General features: G+C 41.8%; 1 protein-coding gene across 5 annotated transcripts in view; it reads right to left on the reverse strand.

Annotated features, from left to right (window-relative positions):
* The window catches only part of TPK1 (thiamin pyrophosphokinase 1), a 453,436-nt gene that overhangs the window by 161,534 nt on the left and 271,676 nt on the right, over window positions 1–20,226 (reverse strand). For 4 of the 5 annotated variants that reach the window (XM_016187821.2, XM_060196763.1, XM_060196761.1 and 1 more), the window contains one exon: window positions 18,122–18,268. The exons of the other annotated variant lie outside the window; for it this stretch is intronic. In XM_016187821.2, the coding sequence (XP_016043307.1) occupies window positions 18,122–18,268 (147 nt within the window). The remainder of the gene's footprint in view (window positions 1–18,121; window positions 18,269–20,226) is intronic. 5 annotated transcript variants of the gene reach the window in all.

The following is a 20,226-nucleotide window of genomic DNA, read 5'->3' on the forward strand; positions in this document are numbered from 1 at the left end:
CTGGGTCCTGGAACATGATGGTAAAGGAGAACGTGGTAGGGGTTGAATTGTTGTGTGGAAAAGTGAGAAATGTTATACATGTACAAACAATTGTATTTTACTGTTGACTGTGAGCCATTAATTCCCCAATAAAGAAATTAAAAAAAAACAGTGCAAACATAGAGTATAATTTCAGTAAGCAGCCACAAACCCTAGTTCTCTAGATTCACTTTCTATGTGTAAATCTTTTCTATGTGTAAATCTTTTTAAAAAATTTATTTATTCCCTTTTGTTGCCCTTGTTGTTTTATTGTTGTAGTTATTATTGTTGTTGTTGTTGTTGGATAGGACAGAGAGAAATGGAGAGAGGAGGGGAAGCCAGAGAGGAGGAGAGAAAGACAGACACCTGCAGACCTGCTTCACCGCCTGTGGGGAGCCAAGGTTCGAACCGGGATCCTTATGCCGGTCCTCGTGCTTTGCACCGGTGTAAATCTTTTTCTATGTGTAAATCTCCCATCTTTTCTTCACTTTCGACTTTGGTTGTTTGGGGAACAAATTAGATTAAAAGGCTCCCAAGTTGAGGGGGGAACAAGAAATCTTAATTGGAATGAGAAGTAATACAACCCAGCTGGAGATGCATGAGGCTCTACCCAGAAATGCTGGCTTGTGCCAATCTTCTTCCCAGAGGCTCATTTCATTTCCCCGCTGGTAACACTACAATCGCTTCACAGTTCATTGATATCCCATTGGCAACCTTTTGTTTTCAATCAAAGCAAGAGGCAGCAGTGATGCTCAATTGAACTAAGTACACATGACACAGCATACTTGTGTCCTTGACATTGAGGACTGTGGGAGAAGGGACTAAGGAGAAGATGTCACCCACCATCCAACAGTTCATCACTTCCTCCCGAATTGGATTAAGATAAATTATGATGACAGTGCTCTGCAAATGCTGATGCTCTCTTTTGCTACTATTGTGCCTGCACACAGCTCTCTGCTGCAACTAGTCCCCAAAACAAATTGCATGGCATTCAGGGTTGCAAACAAAAGGTCCATGTTGAAATGAGGTTTTATTTTGTTTTTTGTTTTTGTTTTTTTCCCAGCAGTTCGCAGGGAGATTGGATTTGGCATTTCCTTCTTGTTGTCTTGGGATCACTGAGGACTCACCATGAGCCTTTGTTGATGTGGCTCTTTCAATCAATCTTGCTGAAGAAAAGATTGCTTTTAGATCAAAGAAGGTGTTTTCTGTGTGGGTCAGACTTGGGTGTCATGGCCAGTTCTTTGCCTTTCCCCTTAGCACTTCATTGTGTCTAGGAGGCTTTGGAATAGGGCTGAGGGGGTTCCAGCCTCAGGCCCATATATGAGCCTTGAAATATTTGTCCCTCTAGTCCTGCCAAGACAACCAGAGTTTTTTGTTTGTTTCTTTGTTTCTTTGTTTGTTTGTTTGTTTTTTCCTGGCAATATAAAATGCTATTTATAGAATAGATTTTAATAATTCATTTGGGTGTGAAACAGAAAAAGAAAGGGAGGCCAGAGAACTGCTCGACCTACATGATGGTGCCAGAGAGATGGACCTGGGGTCTCTGGCTCCTTAATCTTCCACGTCCTGTGCTCCAACACTAAGATACCTCCTACCTCATGAGAAACAAAAATGGGGGCAATTTTAAAAAGTGGTGATAAGAATGGGAGAAGATTTTTACATGCCATACATCAGACAAGAGTTTAATAAACAAAATATATAAAGAACATGCCAAACTCAACAACAAGAAAATAAATAACCCCATCCAAAAATGGGGAGAGGACATGGACAGAATATTCACTACAGAAGAGATCCAAAAGGCCAAGAAACACAGGAAAAAATGCTCCAAGTCTTTGATTGTCAGAGAAATGCAAATAAAGACAACAATGAGATATCACTCCACTCCTGTGAGAATGTCATACATCAGAAAAGGTAACAGCAGCAAATGCTGGAGAGGGTGTGGGGTCAAAGGAACCCTCCTGCACTGCTGGTGGGAATGTAAATTGGTCCAACCTCTGTGGAGAACAGTCTGGAGAACTCTCAGAAGGCTAGAAATGGACCTACTCTATGATCCTGCAATTCCTCTCCTGGGGATATATCCTAAGGAACCCAACACACTCATCCAAAAAGATTTGTGTACACATATGTTCTTAGCAGCACAATTTGTAATAGCCAAAACCTGGAAGCAACCCAGGTGTCCAACAACAGATTTGTGGTATATATATTGGAATACTACTCAGCTATCAAAAACAGTGTCTTCACTGTTTTCAGCTGATCTTGGATGGAGCTTGAAGAAATCATGTTAAGTGAAATAAATCAGAAACAGAAGGATGAATATGGGATGATCTCACTCTCAGGCAGAAGTTACAAAACAAGATGAGAGGAGAAAACACAAATAGAACCTGAACTGGAATTGGTGTATTGCACCAAAGTAAAAGACTCTAAGGTGGGTGGGGGAGAGTACAGGTCCAAAAAGGATGACAGAGGAACTAGTGGGGGTTGTATTATTATGTGGAAAACTGAGAAATGTTATGCATATATAAACTATTGTATTTATTGCCAAATGTAAAATATTAATCCCTCAATAAGTAAATGTAAACAAAAAACAGTGATAAAAATCCAGGTGGGGGAGTCGGGCAGTAGCACAGTGGTTAAACACAGGTGGCGCAAAGTGCAAGGAGTAAGGATCCCGGTTCAAGCCCCCGGCTCCCCACCTGCAGGGGGGTCGCTTCATGGGTGGTGAAGCAGGTCTGCAGGTGTCTATCTTTCTCTCCTCTTCTGTCTTCCCCTCCTCTCTCCATTTCTCTCTGTCCTGTCCAACAACAAGGACATCAATAACAACGACAGTAATGACTACAACAATGAAACAACAAGGGCAACAAAAAGGGAATAAATAAATAAATATTAAAAAAAAAATCCAGGTGGAGGGGAGTCGGCAGTAGCTCAGTGGGTTAAGTGCAGGTGGCGCAAAGTGCAAGGAGCGGCATAAGGATCCCGGTTCGAGCCCCCAGCTCCCCACCTGCAGGGGAGTCACTTCACAGGTGGTGAAGCAGGTTTGCAGGTGTCTATCTTTCTCACCCTCTTTCTATCTTCTCCTCCTCTTTCCATTTCTCTCTGTCCTATCCAACAACAATGATAGCAATAACAACAACAATGATAAATAACAAGGGCAACAAAAGGGAAAATAAATAAATAAATGTAAATAATTTTTTTAAAAGTAATAAAAAAAAAATCCAGATGGAGGAAGTTCAGAGGAATTGAGTTGGATATTCTGTGCAGAAGACAAAAAAAAAAAAAGTAATAATTAGGGCTTTAAAAGCAGAAAGTGACTTAGAGAAAATAGTTTTCAGCAAGGTGTCGTGGGGCATCTGGGAAGCCATAGAAGGATTGGTTTCCCAGGCCAGGCAGTGCTGAGATGCCCGGATGCACTGGCTGGAGGGCCATGCAAGTAAGCACAGAGCTAGGCTGTTCCTGTAGAGGAGAATGGCTGGCAAACCAGCTAACCGGGCAGGGCACCTGCTCTGGGATGAACGTGGCCCTGGGTCATGGTCCCTGTAGAAACATGGAGATGACTACAGCCCTGGGGGCAGGGCCGGTGCTGCTAAGTCCCTCTTTGTCTCCGTATTATCTATCTGAAAAAAAAAATCAGCCTCAAGTGTCAGCACCCCTTATGGAATAAATAAAATAAATGTAAAGATAAAAAAAATGCATTGTCATGCGCCTGGAGGAAAGGCCTGTCAGCACTGTGGAACTGGGTCTGGACCTGATGATTCTTTTGCTTGGAGGGAATGAGAATATGAACTCAATAAAGAGGAAAAGTTCTCACTAATTATTGTGACAGAATTGGAGACAAGGTCACTAGGTCACTGCTCTCTACAGTGCTAGGTATCTGTTATTGATGTTTAATTGTCCTGTAAAGAGGAAAAGGAGCAGGGAGGAAGGAGAAGGGAGGAACAGGAGGAGTTGTATACAGAGGGAAGGAGAAAGCTGAAGGGGGTGTGTTGTAGCCCGGGCAGAGAAGGCAGGGGGTAGCAGCATTATGATTATGCAAAGAGACTTTTCATGCCTGAGGCTCCAAAGTCCCAGGTTTAGTTCCCTGCACCACCAACATAAGCTCATGAACACTGCTCTGGAAAAAAAACAAAATGAAGAAGAAAAGAAAAAATAGAAAGCATGGCAGAGATTGAAACCAGAGGGAAGAGAAAGATGTTTAAGGCAGATGTGTATCTGTGTGGAGGAGCCTGTACCCAGTCACCACAGAGGAGACAAGCTAAGAAAATGAACCTAGTTAAGGGGACACATTACAGTGCTCAAGGATCCAGGTTCAAGCCCCCTTGTTAAGTGCACACATTACAGTGCACAAGGACTGGGATTCAAGCCCCCTGCCCCCACCTGCCGGGGGAAAACTTTGCAGGTGGTAAAGCAGGGCTGCAGATGTCTCTCTCCCTCTCTCCCTCTCTATCTCCCCCTTCCCTCTTAATTTCTGGCTATCTCTCTCCAATAAATAAATATAATAAATTTTAAAAAGTGTTCCTTAAAAAAGAAAAAAAAAGAAAAAGAAATAGCTCAACTAGTAGAATGGTTTCCTTGTTATGTGTATGACCTAGGTTTGAGCCTTGGGTGAAGTTACAGCCCTGTGATGTCTCTTCCTCTCTCTGTCTCTCTATCTCAGTGAAAGGCTTGTTCCATGATCAGTGAAATCATGCATGCACAAGGCTGCACTTTGACAGACACACAAGAAGACTACTTCCATATTTCTAATATAGTCACTGCCGGCATTATACATAATGCAACATATGAATAATACATTTATTTATTATAGGTAATACAATATATAAATATTATAGTTTTATGTATCCCTATATGTAGTACATAAAGTGTCGGGAGTTATGCACTAAATAATGGATCTGCTGAGAAGAAGGGAAGCAAAAAAATCAAGCAGTAGTTAAGCATGACTAAAAGCACCGGGACAAAATATTTACACCCTATTCAGAGTTAGAAGTTTGTTCATGTGAGATAAAAACTGACAGAAGGCAGCTCTGCAGCCCTATTCTCCTCCATCAGATGCTGGAAGCCTGACTCGTATGCACCGAACAAGGTTTAGGATAATGTAAAAGGCATGCCTTATTAACTCTTGGACATCTCATTTCTTGGTCATAAATCCTATTAACTTGTATTACCAACTGCCATAAAACCTGGAGATAAAAGATAATTTATGCTCAGTGTACAGAAGCTAATGTTTCTGTACTCCTGAGAGGCACAGGAGCAGAAAATGAGAAAGTATGGACGTGGACGTGGCAGCTGGGGCTGTTCCCACCCTGCACTGTGAGCTTGATGAACAGGACTCAGTTCTTGCCCGCCATTTTCCCCAGGCACATAGCCTAATGAGTAATGGACACTGGCGATGGCCCAGGTCTCAAACAGCGTTCATTGCTTTCATAAAATTTCCTGCTCACCAAAGGTCATCACGACTGATTAAAGACACTTTTTGGTGGGGCGGGGGAGAGAAAAGGGGAATGCTTCCTCTTAAGGAGAGAGGCTACTCTCTGTGTTCTAGCTGTTAGTTTTCCTGTGTAAAGACAGCAGGTTGAGAGCTGTTCCTTCGATGCAAATGAAGATGATGGACCATCTTATTCAGAATGGAATTTGGGCCCAGAGTGAGTGTAACTGGGAAGACACTGGATATGACCTTCTATAATGCAAAGTTAGCGGCAGAGTAGCTCACCTGGATAGTGTGCCACTTTGCCTCCTATGCTACCCAGGTTTATGCCTGGCCCTTACTAAACTGATGGAAGCTTCAGTGTGGTGGTCTCTTTCACTCTTTCCTAGGCCTCTCTACCTCTCTATTTAAAAATAAAGGCAAGCTCATAAAAAAATACTAATATTTTAATAGTCCTGGCCTAACATGATTATCTCCTTGTCTTAATATCCAATTTGCAATCTTCAAAAATAAGTCACAAGACTAGAGGAATGGGAAGGTCCATCATGGGGCAGGGTGACACAGGTGTCGTGTCCCTCCCTCCCTCCCTCCCTCTGTCCCTTCCTCCCCTCCTTACATTTCTCTATCTGAATGAAAACAGGCTGCCCGAGAGCACTGAAATACACATGCAGAATACCTGACCTCGTGAACATGGAGTGAAAAAAGTCCAGAAAGGTTAGGTGAAAAGAGAATGTAGATGAAAACATTAGGTCAGAACCAGTCAAGAAACTTCACATGCTCAACCCCAAAGGCTTAAAGGGACTAGAGAGTGAAGAATGTCCTCTTAATATCAGTCAAACAAGGAGAGCTTCTAAAAGAAACACAGGGTGTTACAGAAACACTAGGATGACTTGAAGGTAAGGAAATCTTTCAAGCAAGATTATAAGAAGTACATTTTAGTCCATGGTTCTGGGATATATACGATACTTAGGAGTCCGATAGCAGAAAGGATACTCATTTTTTTTTTTTTTTTTTTTTTTACTAGAGCTGGGGTCTAAATCATGAATGAGTCAAACAGCTGCCATGGGATGTCTCCTGCTGTTCTTCTTCTAATAAGGACACTATCTGGCTCAGTCTACTTATGAAGGATGGAACCAGGGACCTCTGACTTGCAAGCCCAGTGTGTTACCACTATGCAACCACCATGAACCCCCTAAGATACCTTATCCCTTCTGCGATTACCTTCAACTGCTGTACAGAGTAATTACTAGAAGACACTAATCACGAGCATATTTATAACGATAAACATTTATGCTGAACTTTTAATATAGATTATTTTTTGTTATTATCTTAATTTTTATGAATAGACAGCCAGAAATTGAGAGGGAAGAGGGTGATTTGGTGGGGGGGGGGAGACAAAGAGACACCTGCAACTTTGCTTCACCACTTGTGAAGCTTTCCCCCCTGCAGGTGGGGACTGCGGAATTGAACCCAATTCCTTGAGTATTGTACGATATGCACCATCATCCAGCCATGTTGAACTTTTTTTTTTTTAAGTATCTTAGCAAAACTCAATGGTGATCTCATGTAAGCAACCAAGGTGATAAAGATCTTAGTTCTATGTTGACTTTGTTATAATGCAAGGAAATTCAGAGTCATTATTTTAGCAACCAGGTCTGATATACCCTTCACACTATCTTGCAGATTAAAAAGGCAAAACAGAAACAGAGAGGGAAGATAGTACAGTGGCAGAGCAGATGACTTGAATGCTTAGCCCTGACACCACCTTATGCCAGAGAAGCGCACTTGCTCTTTATTGCTCATGACAATAAAGGCATACTTTTTATAAATAAGAGGGTATGCCTACACGTGCATGATCTAGGTCCACATATGCATGTGTGTTCATAATACATATGTATATCATCAAGACATTCAGTTACATATCATTAATGGATAATCACCAGGCTATGGACTGTGACTTGTTTTAAGACTTTGTCATTTGCCTCTGAGTCCATTAACCACATGAATTATGAAATTTAGTGTAGCGGAAAAAGTGTCGAGTCTAAATAATTTACTGTGTGACCATAAACTGTCCTGTTTCCCTTATGGTATTATTACAAAATGCACATGGGATGCATTTTTTTTTTTTTAAGAAAAAGTACCCACATTATGTTTCACCTAGAGAATAGCTGTTCATTAACTTTCAATTAACAAGTCATTTTTAAACAATAAACCATTCTTTGTCTCTGAAATATACCAGACTGCTTTCCCTGAGCTTATTTTTAAGAGTAGTTGAAATAGTTGCACAGCTGAATGGCGATTCCAAGGATCTTTGAAAAACACTGTCAGTTTAAATGTATGACACTGCTTTTGTTCACCCTAGTAATGATAAACTTCCAATTAAAAAAAAAATGAAAAGGATATTTTGGAAATCCATCCTGGAAAATCCACAAAAGAAACCCGTACTGAATTAACAGGTCCTGGAAGAATGTATTAAAACAAGGCTTTATGAAAATACATAAGGCAGAGCCGGCTCATCTCAACTGGGATCTATTTCCAGAACGTAGAATGGCTTCATGCCACAACTTTATAGGTGCCAACTCACTGGTAGTGTAAATCACTCTTATAAGGGTACAATTCAATCCACTTAAGGGATGAGGAGATAGCTCAGTCTGCTAGAGAAAAAGAGTTGGAATTCTGAGACCCCCCAGAGGTTCCAGGTTCAATTCCTGGAAGTGATATATGTTAGAGACAGGACTATTCTGCTGTCTGTCTGTCTCTCCCTCTCATAAAAATTAATATGTATGGGCTGGGTAGTAGTGTAACAAGTAGGAAATGTATTAACCTCCATGTAAAAGGACTTGGGTTCAAGTACATAATCCCCACTGCAGTGCTGCAGGAATTTTCCCTCTTTATCTAAAAAAAATTTAAAAAAAATAAAAAGGAAAAGAAAGAAAGAAGAAAATGACCACCAGTAGCAGCGAATTCATCATGTAGGCACCAAGCCCCAGTGATAACCTTGGTGGCTTTAAAAAAAAAAAAAGTATATACAATGTCTAGACCATATAAAACGCATCCCTATCTTCGTCCCTCCAGCAAGCTTATTTTGAACTTTGCATCGACTTTGTAATCATCGCAGTATCTTCTCACTAGAAGTGGCTGAGAAGAGATCTGACATGGTCCCTGAAGAGATGTCCCTATAACCTGGTGGCATTGGTGGGCAGAGCCAGCTTGTGCTCACCTCATAGGCTGGAGTCAGTGCTTTCATGGCCTGTTTTTCAGGTCACCTCAGGAATGATCTTTCAGAAGTTTCTTGTTCCACTTCATGTAATAATTACTTCGGGGGGGCAGTTTTTTTTTTTTTTTTTTGGTTGTTCTGAGAGAAAATAAAATTATGGAAGAGAGACACTAGAAAGCGTGGTGGAGAACCTGACATGAATACCATATTCTAGAACCGGGGATTCTGCTTCAGCAACACATTAAAGTTAAATTAAACACAAGCTGTGTGAGGAAAGTCTTACATACTTTATGAGAGAAGGCCTACCATGTTTGACTTCAAGTTACCACTGCTGCAGCACATTCTAACTAGATATTTAATGACTTCAGGCTCCATGCATACCTAATATCTAACTAAGCAGCCAGTGGACTCTGTAACCTAGAAAGCTATTTGCAAATTCCTCAAAACACAGATAGGGCCAAGAGGCAAAAGAGTCCAGGAAGAAAACACCTCTGGATTAAGTTAGCTCCTGATACAAGGAAGAAAAACAACAGCTCACTGAGACACAGCAGTCACAGAGAGACAGAGGTGAGATCTGAAATGTGGCCGTGATCCTATAGTGGTAAGTGCTCCGCATTGTGAAATGTGTAGATGCAAAGATGCAATTCACAGAGGCTCTGGCCTTAAAGTGAGTGGGGGAGAGGTCTTCACTGTCCGTCTTCCCCCACCCCCTCCCAGAGGGGTACATTCAATGGAGTTCCTCCAGACTCTCTTTGAACAATTAATCTGTTTCTTTTTTTTTTAATTTTTTTTTTATTAATTTTATTATTATTTTTTTGAGAGAGATGCAGAGAGAAAGAGAAAGAGAGAAACACCGGAGCACTGCTCAGCTCAGGCTTATGGTGGTGCGGGGGATTGAACCTGGGACTTAGGAGCCTCAGGCATGAGAGTCTGTTTGCATAACCATTATGCTGTCTCCCCTGCCCCAATCTGTTTCTTTGAGTAATTTTTTTTTTTCTGTATCCTGCCTCACAATGTGATGTGTTTTGACAACAAAACACATCACATTTACTAGACTTTTTTTTTTAAGGGGCTGGGCTGTAACCTGGTTTGTGCACATGGCAAAGCAGGATACAAAACCAAGTGAGCTATTTCACTAGCCCTCAATTAATAGATTTTTTTTATTACTGTCCAACTGAGGTTTGTATTCCTCACTGCCAATATTTATTTAGTTATTGTAAAATAGTTTTATTTAATTTTTTAAATCTTTATTTATTTATGGGATAGAGACAGCCAGAAATGGAGAGAAGGGGGAGATTCAGAAGGAGAGACAGGAGACACCTGCAGCCTTGCTTCACCACTTGCAAAACTTTCCCCCTGTAGGTGGGGACCGGGGTCTGGAACTTTGGTCCTTGCACATTGTAATATGTGCGCTCAACCAGGTGTGCCTGGCACTTATTTATTTATTTATTTATCAGGGTCTCTGGCGGGGTTATCTCCAAGGGAAAGGTAATGGACCTGTTCTTTCTCGCTCGTGCAAGAGACGACACGAAGTAAAAGACAACAGGGAAACCTGTAGCGTGCTCAGACCTCAGGTCTCAAGTCTCAGGTCTCAGGTCTCCTTTATTAGCAGGTGGGCAAGGTTTAAGCAGAAAACCAAAGAACATTATTCAAATGTGTCAGAAATTACAAGTTTCTTAAAGGTCAGCTTGCCCCTATGGTAGGGGGCTGGTATGACAAGAATTGATGCAGATACATAAAGGTCAAGAGAATTTGTCTCCTGATGCAGGCATTTAATTACCCAAAGGCATTTGAGGGGAACCAGTTAAGGCAAGATAGAGAGAAGATAAGCAAGGTTTGATGCCAATTGAGGACATCACGGGCACTGCTAGGAGTGTGTGATAAGGTGTGTTCTCCTCTGTGAACTTTGAGTAAATGAATCTTAAGGTAGGTGGCCATGTGGCCTGCAGTTAATGGAGGGAAGTACTGGGGTTTCTGTGGGCCTGAGAGTCAAGAAGGAAAGAACTAAGTCTGAGTTTCCCACCCTTTTGCTCACCTCGGTTGAGAGAGACTAACCAAGAGGGTATCTTCTCAGACCTCCATCCAAGCATGGGGGAGTTCTTCCTAAGCTCTATCAGGCTTACACATAGTCCCAACATTTATTTATTTATTTATTTAAATCAAAGCCCTGCTCAGCTCTGGTTTATAGTGGTACTGGGGATTGAACCTGAGATCTTTTGTGCCACAGGTATGAAAGTACATTTTTATAATCATGATGCTATCTTCGCAGCCCTATTTAAATTTTTAAATTGATAGACTTCTTACTCTGTGATCACAGTGTCTAGAGTTATGACACCGGCTTTTTTTTTTTTTACCTCCAGGGTTATCACTGAGGGTTGGTACCAGCACTATGAATCTACTGTTCCTGGTGGCTACTTTCCCCATTTTATTAGCTAGGACAGGGATAAATTGAGAGAGGAGGGGAGATCAGAGAGGGAGAGGAAAGACAGACATCTGCAGACCTGCTTCACTTGAAAAGCTTCCCCTCTGCAGGTGGAGAGCTGGGGGCTGGAACCCAGATCCTTGCACAGGTCCTTGCACCTAGTACTATGTGCACTTATCAGAGTATGGCTCTGCTCGGCCCCACAGGGTAATCGGTGAAGTTTTTTTCTCCATTTCTCTAGTTCTTTTTGCTCAATCTTATTGTCTATTCTTTTTGTAAAACATTTTATTTATTTATTGGAAAAAGACCAAGAGAAACTGAGAGGAAGAGGCGATAGAGCAGGTAAGATGAAGAGAGACAACAGGCAGTACCCTTTCACTGCTTGTGAAACTTACCCCCTGCAGGTAAGGACCAGGGGCTTGGACCCAGATCTTTGAGCATTATAACATGTGCACTCAACTATGTGAGCTACCACCGTGGTGTCTATTCCTACATTCTCCAACATCATGCTGCTCATGGACTCTCTGAGCTATTCACTTCATGCCTAACTTCACTAAACCCTAATGAATTTACTTCCCACATAAAAAATGTAGATAGTTATTGGGAGTCGGGCGGTAGTGCAGCGGGTTAAGCGCAGGTGGCGCAAAGCACAAGGACCGGCATAAGGATCCTGGTTCGAACCCCCGGCTTCCCCACCTGCAGGGGAGTCGCTTCACAGGCGGTGAAGCAGGTCTGCAGGTGTCTGTCTTTCTCTCCCCCTCTCTGTCTTCCCCTCCTCTCTCCATTTCTCTCTGTCCTATCCAACAACAACAACAACAACAACAACAGCAATAATAACTACAACAACAATAAACAAAAACCAACAAGGGCAACAAAAGGGAAAATAAATTTAAAAAAAAATGTAGATAGTTATTATCCCAAAAATATGTAGTTCATGATTTCAACTTTCTTCCCCAACTCCCATTTCTGACCACTTGATATAGATAGCCCTCCCATTTCTGACCACTTGATATAGATAGCCCTCTGTGTTCTGCGATTCCCCTTGCTGAGCCTGCAGTCATGTTTCTTAGATGGCTTTGCCACTGGGCTGGACAGTACAAGCACGTTCACAAGTAAGTTACGTGGCTAGGCCTACTCTTTGACAATACATAGTTCTGATTTCCAGCAAACTACTGTTCTCAAAGCCATAAGCTGTCCCAGTGGTTTTTATATCAGACGGAAGAAGCCACCTCCAACCATATCAGATTGTACATTCAAAAGGACTAAAACACAATCCCTGAGAAACTTAATCTCACTTAAGCCTCAGAGACCTGGAGGGTTAATTATTACGGCAGCATGGCCAACGCACAGAGACAATGTGGGAGTTCAGTATCCTGGTCACTGAGAGAAATTTGAATTACTAGAAAGAAATTAAAGGAAATATTCTAACACACATCAAATACCTTTGAAGGAAAATAATAAAAATAAATAGCAGCAGTGAGGGGGTTGGCTTAGTGGATGAATGCGGGTCTCACACACATTAAGTCACAACTTCGAACCACACAAGCCAGAGTGATGCTCTGGTTCTGTTATACTTTCCTATTAATAAATAAATAAAAACTTAAAGGGGAAAAAAACCCTTGAAGTTCCAAACCAAGTTTTGAATGAAAAAGAACACCAAAGCTTGCTTTCATCTGTTCAATCTTTGGTGCCACCAAAGCAAAGTAACTTGAACTTCAGTTTCTAAGGCCTCCGAGTGGGGAGGGTCAAATTGAGACACAGAGCAAGGGCTGCCCAAGGTGGGAACATAAAAAACACATAAAGCAGAGATGCTAAGCACAGGTCTGAGTATAAATAACACCCCCCCTGGACTTCTAGGAAAACTGCCCAAGCAGTTCTGGCCCTTGGCATTCTGTAGCTGAAAGTGGGAACTAGTCTCCCCTGAGCCTTTGTAATAATAAGTCAAAGCACCAGAAATCTGACCTTCAGAATTCACACTGCATAGATGGTTCAAAAAAAGACTCAGGCACAGCGTCCTAAGCTGGAAATAACTAGGCCAAGGGTCCACTAGAGTCTCCTTGGATTCACTTTCAACCCTCACTATAGATAATTCCCGTGGGTTAAGGCCCCGGAACTATGAGGTTGCAGTGAAAGATTACAAAAACCAAGGAATCAAGGTTGCAAAACACAAAAGCAGAAATAAACATTACAGACAGTTGTCTTATAAATGCTGCAGGTAAAGAATTATTTTCAATTATAAAATATATATTTTCAATTATAAAATATAACAGAGTCCTGAGAATGAATGAAGGACAAACACATAAGCAATCAGAATCCTGGCGGTTGGAAGTAAGAAACTCAGAGGGTGCTTTTTTAAGAGCAAAACACATGCAACTGAAAGAAAGGGTGACAGTGGTGATGAAGTTCAGAAGGTAGTTCGGGGAATAAATTGCAAACAGTATGAAAGGATATGAAAGGACAGCTTTGGAATCTAGAGGATATAATTAGAAAGTCTTATCTAACTTTATCTGGAGTGACAGAGGATGGGAGGGAGAGACAATAATTAAAAACTGAGAGAGTTCTCATAACTAATGGCAGGCAATAATGTGAAGATAGGGGGAATTCATCAGTATGCCAAGCTGGTTGCATTTTAGAACACCCAGGGGTCAGGCAAGGACACACACTCTTAAGCACACATGTTACAATGCTCAACAACTCGACTTCAAGGCTCTACTCTCCACCTGCATGGGGGGAGCTTTACTAGAGGTTAAACAGTGCTGCAGGTGTCTCTCTCCTTCTCTGTCTCCTCCAGCCCTCTTGGTTTCCCTCTGTGTCTACCATAAACACATACATGTGTATATTCATATATGCACATATAATGTATATATCTATTGATTTAAAATTACTCAGGTTAGAATAAAGGCACACAAAAAAAAAAAAACCCAAGAAAATGGAAAGATTAGAATAGAAAAAAAAAAGTTATTTTGAAGATGGGAGTTTTTCTATCAGTGAGCCAAGGAAGTTTCCTTTTATTTATTTACTTATTTTATATTGTCAGAAATTTGCAGTTGCACAATTTTACTATTCACAGGCAATCAACCACTTTAATTTTTTCTTTAGGTAGAGAAATAGAGAGAGAAAGGGAGAAACACCACTGATGTGTGATCTTCTCTTGTGGTGCAAAGATCGCAGCCTGGGCTGCATGTAGCGTAAGGAATACAACCTTCAGGTGAGCTTGCTCTCTAGACTATTTTTTTAAAAATATTTCCCTGGGACTGGCAGGATAGCCCAGCCGGGAGGGTGCCTACTTTGCCATGCACACCATGATGTGCTGTCTTCATCCTGCTCTCTCTTGCTATCTGAAATAAAAACATTGCCCTAATGGAGGGAAGCTTAGGTAACTACTGAGAAAAAAGAAAAAGTAAAGGAAAAAAAAAGTACTGTGCTATTATTGTACTGCATCTATAGCTAAGTGGTTGATGAGGTATGAATAATGCAATGGTAATGGTAAACACACACACACATTTTTCTTCTAGGGTTATTGTCAAGACTCCTTGCTGGCACAACAAATCCACTGCTCCTGGCCACTTATTTTTTCCATTAGATAGAACACAGAGAAATTGAGAGAAGAGGGATAGATAGGGAGAGAGAAAGATAGATACCAACAGACAGACCTGTTTTACCACTTGTTAAGTACTGCCCCCAAGCAGGTGGGGAGCCAGGGGTCCAACCCAGATCCTTGAGCTTAGTACTATGCATGCTTCACCAGGCATGCCACCGACCAGCCCCTATGGTAATCAACTTCCGTAGCCCCCATGTCCACTTGGTCGATTCCAAATTATATTCCTCCATGAGGATAATTTCTGGAACCATCCGTTCCACCCCGGTTCCATGGCTGCCAGTTCTTAGCAACATCGCCCCGCCAGATATTCGTCAGGATGCGGCATCATCTAAGTTCATTTCCCACGTCTACGCTCGACCGGACCTGCCAATATACGCGGATATCTTCGCCCACCCTGTCCAACGCTTGATGTCTCGTCACCCAATCTGGTCCCCTACGCCTACACTGAACTTCTCTGTTCCAGACTCTTGGAAACAGAGTTGGCAGTCAGCTGAGGTAAAGAACAAACACCTCATCACAGACCCCTGCAAGCGTCAACCCGGCTTTGACCTAGTACATTATGATTGGGCCCTCCTCAATCGCTATCGAACAGGCCATGGCCAGTGCGCCGCTATGTTCCATCGCTGGGGAGCCAGAGACGACCCGAACTGCCCCTGCGGCTCCAGACAGACTATGACCCACATAGTCAACGACTGCCACCTCTCCAGATTCAAAGGAGGTCTCGAAACTTTACATCAGGCTCAACCTGATGCTGTTGACTGGCTACGGAAGAAGGGCAAACGCTAGAAGAAGAAGAAGCTAGAATGTCTACACACAGAAAAGCTGCACTAAGCTTTTTCAGCACTCCTGTCACCAATCCCATACGATGCACCAGAGCACAATGTTTCATAATTATAAAGTGTTCAACTGCAGAAAATGTTGTGGGAATGGCAGGTATTAGACAAACATATAATTAGAAGTCTAAGATGTATGTGTGTGAATGTCACACCACTAACTGAAATCTATCAACAATCACTTTTGCAATCTGTTGTGGATGGAAAAAAGACGCCTTATAATGTGGCAAATCCAAGATACTTTACACCCAGTTATCTAAACACATTTTTCTAGGCTCCTTTTCCATACAGCCTCACAGACTCACCTGCATGGTCTGCAAAGTTCATAGTACTTTCATCTTTCTGGAGTGAAGCCTTCTGGTTAGAAAGATCCCACCCCCATCTCCCTGCAACACTGTAGGTGGGGACCCTGGGCTTGAACCCAGGTTCTCTTGTGTAATAACATGTACACACAACCCGTTGTGCCACTGCACAGCTCTCTGTTCTGCAGAAAGATAAGGTAAGCAAAATATATGCTCCATGAAAATGAGGAGGCTTGTGTGTTCTGTTGACTGGAATAGTGCTGACTTAGAGCAGATAAATACTCATTGAATGCACTGGCTTTTTGGTTGTTGTTGTTTCTTACTTGTTTTTTAATTTTTATTTATAAAAAGGAAACACTGACAAAACCATAGGATAAGAGGGGTACAACTCCACACAATTCTCACCACCAGAACTCCGTATCCCATGCCCTCCCCTGACAGCTTTCCTATTCATTAGCCCTCTGGGAGTATGGACCCTTAGACTTCAATACCCTCCTCAGCTACTTCCTATTACACTTCTCCAAACTCACTCCAAAGTTGACATATATATATATATATATATATATATATATATATTTGCCTCTAGGGTTATTGCTAGGTCTCAGTGCCTACACTATGAATCCATTGCTCTTGGAGGCAATTTTTCCCATTTTGTTGCCCTTGTTGTTGTCGTCACTGTTATTATTGTTGTCACTGTTGTTGTTGTTGTTGAATAGGACAGAGAGAAATGGAGAGAGGAGGGGAGACAGAGAGGAGGAGAGAAAGATAGACACCTGCAGACCTGCTTCATAGCTTTGGAAACAACCATCCTGCAGGTGGGGAGCTGGGGGACTCGAACTGGGATTCTTAAGTGAGTCCTTGTGCTTGGCACCATGTGTGCTTAACCTGCTGCACTGCCGCCTGACCCCCCCCCCCAAAGCTAACCTTATCAAAGCAAGGACTGCAAAACCTGAGTGGGGCTAGAGACTGGCATACTTTAAGGATGACTCTTTAGTCACTATCAGGCCACCCCATCAGCTGGGGCCCTAGTGGCGGAGTCCTGAGATTCCCAAACAGAGATGATGGGCCTAGACCTTGAATAAATCCCTCTCTCCACTCTCCATCATTACTGCTCATCTCTCTCAGGAATGGACTGACTTTATAAAACGAGTGCTTCTCTGAAGTGGTCAAACTATATCATCTTTCACCATCTTTATGTACCGGCAGGCATTTTTAAAATTGCCTTATGTTTATATTTTCCTAAGTGTCATTCACGGCACAGGCACCAAAGACCAAAGTTCAATGCTGTCTTTTTATTTTCATTTTTTATAGGACAGAGAGAAATTGAGGGGGGAAGGGAAGCAGGAGATCGAGAAGGGGAGAGAAGGAGAGATGCCTGAAGCCTGGCTTCTTCACTGTTTCTGAAGCTTCTGTCTGCAGGTGCTCTGCACAGTGCTGTTATTTTGGTTTTGCTGGTGTTGTCTATCAGTGCACCCGAGATAAGGTCAGTAGGTAATACACAAGTGCTTGCTGATGAAATAGACAGACAGTAGAGAGTCTGTGAACGGAATTTTTCAACTCCCTTCCATATTCTCACAAGAAGTGCTCCAAAATAGTAAGGCAGTTAGATAAGCTATAGTCAGCATTTATTAAACCTAATCCATTCATCAAAGGACAACTCTTAGACAATGATATAGAGGCAACTCTTTTAAGGTGTTAGGCAATGGTGGACCCAGGTTCAATTCTCCTGGTTGCTACTTACATCTGGGGAAGCTTCACAAGCTTCCTCTATCCTCTACTTCCCTCTCAATCTCTCTGTGTCTCTATTAAATGAATCCATGACATCATCGCTAGATGATTCCTCTGAGTCAGCAAAATTAACAAACAGCATCTTCTGAAAAGCAAAAGCTAAAGATTTCCTTCTAAGCGCTTACCAAAATCAAATCCCATTTCCAATTACAGTGACAACATTAGGAATATATGAGAATCCCAGTAGAAATATCTGTGAAGGTCTGTGCTCCCTCTGTTGAGATGTTTCTTGAGTGGCAATCACATTCAGCAGCTCAAATGCAAAAGTGCAAAATGTTCATTCTTAGTCAGTTTGATTAAAAGCTACAAGATTTTTTTTTTCTGGATACAAGAAAATGAAAAGTGTGTGAGTTCTGCTCTGCAGCTATCCTGTTTTAAGAGAAAGGCAGCAGACTACAGGAGGCACAGGAGGGCTGACTACATTCATTCAGAGTGCAGAGACAGCCACTGCTCGGCTGTGATTCCCAATCTCCTTAAATATGAGGGGCACAGTGCTGGAATTATATTTAATTCTCACTTACTGGCTGTAGCAGGTAGATGAGCGATTCCTCTTGGAGTATTATAATGGGCAAAGGAGTGATTTCAGATGCTTGGAACAGGGTGTTCACAGATGCCATGATTTGGTCAAATCGTCCACCAAGTCCTCCCAATGTCACAATCAAATCTACCTAATCAAGGAAAGCAAAGATGCGAGTCACATATTTTATGAACTTCAAATAAGTGCACACAGTATGAAGCAAAAGGACATGCACAAGGATCTTGGTTCGAGCTCCAGGCTCCCTACCTGCAAGGGTGGGGGGTGGGAGCACTTCACAAGAAATAAGGCAGGTCTGCAGGTGTCTACTTTCTATCCTCCACTCTATTTCCCTCACCTCTCATTTTCCCCTCTATCCTATCCTATCCAGTAGAGAGAGAGAGAGAGAGAGAGAGAGAGAGAGAAGGAGAGAAATGGCCACCATGAGCAGTGGATTCATAGTGTCAGCACCGAGCCCCAGCTGAAACCCTGGAGGCAAAATAATAATAAATAAACAGCATGAAATATACCAGTAGAGTTTAGAATACCCTACTGTATGTGATAAGCCATAAAGATAGTCACAATTTTAACTGTTTAGATGAAGAAAGTTGCTAGTGGAAAGACATAATTGGTATGTCAATGTCAGGTTTCACAGTCAACTCTTTTTAGATTTATTTATTTATTTTTAAATACTTTACTTATGCAAGTATTCATTAAATAGAGACAGAGAGAAATAGAGACATTGAGATGGGGAGACAGAGATGGAGAGAGACAGAGAGATTCCTACAGCACTGCTTCACTGTTGTGAAGCTTGCCCCTTGTACATGGAGGGGGTGGGGCTTGAACTTGGGTCCCTGAATTTGTTAACTGCCCCAACTCTGAGGCTGCTCAAGGCCAACTCCTTCAAGCACAAATCCTAGATTTTTCCCATGGGAAACTCACCTAGAAAATGAGTCATCTCTTTCTTTAGAGCTGTTTCTGCATTATGTCTTTTTTTTTTTTGACACCTGCAGACCTGCTTCACAGCCTGTGAAGCGATTTCCCTGTAGGTGGGGAGCTGGGAGCTCGAACTGGGATTCTTATGGTGGTCCTTGCGCTTTGCGCCACATGCATTAACTGCTAAGCTACCGCAGTCCATCTTTCTTAACTTTACAGCTGGTGCATCTCCCCTCTACCTCCATCACACACCCAGGGACACTGCTTTCCTAACACACAGCACACAAGGAGAAGTGTGTTTTACTGTTTTGTCACCCAACTATTACTAAAATACAGGGGGTGGTTTTGTCTTTTTACTAAGCCTAGCAAACTACCTAAGTGTTCCACCTAATTTTTATTTTCACAGATTAAAACTGAATAGCTAAAATTGATGGGATTTTAGAAACTGAAGGAGGTAAGTAGGGGTTGGTAAGTAGAAAGTATTTAGAACATGTTCTCTGCTATAGTGATTAATTTCATTACTGCACTTAGGCGATTGTATAATAAGTTATTGTGCTGAAATTACTATCAATATATCTATTACTATTCCAGATAGCTTGGGATGTTACTTTTGTCACTTAATAGGTTTTTTTTTTTTTTTTTTTTAGTGGTGGGAGGGAAAAAGCTGGACTTTCAGAAATGCATGATGTCACCATTCCTGGAATAACTTTCTAGTTTTTATTTATTTATTTATTTTTATTTCAAACACACTCACATATGTCAGCAGAAACCAAAGGACCACAGCTTCCCCCAGTAATGAATGAAGCATTCCAACATGGCGCCCGGGCTTGAACCTGGCCATGCATATGACAAAACGTGGACTCTGCTGGTGAGCTATCCTGGCCCCTCACATAACATTTTAAAGAGAACATTTCCTATAGGATAATATTTTTTAATATTCCCTGTTAAACATAAATTTCTATGATACTTCTATAAAAAATTATTTTAATGGCCTCCTTATATATAAGACAATGGTTATAGAAGAACTGTAGGGATTCCACTCCTAGATATTTATCCAAAGACAGTAATTTAAGGTACACAAGCACAAATGTGCTTATTACATCACTGTTCACAGAAGCAATGTGATAGACACAATTATGTGCTCAAAGACAGATGAATGGATAGGGAGGTGATGTG

The sequence above is a fragment of the Erinaceus europaeus genome, chromosome 8, assembly GCF_950295315.1.
Source record: "Erinaceus europaeus chromosome 8, mEriEur2.1, whole genome shotgun sequence".
NCBI classification, from domain to species: Eukaryota; Metazoa; Chordata; class Mammalia; order Eulipotyphla; family Erinaceidae; genus Erinaceus; species Erinaceus europaeus.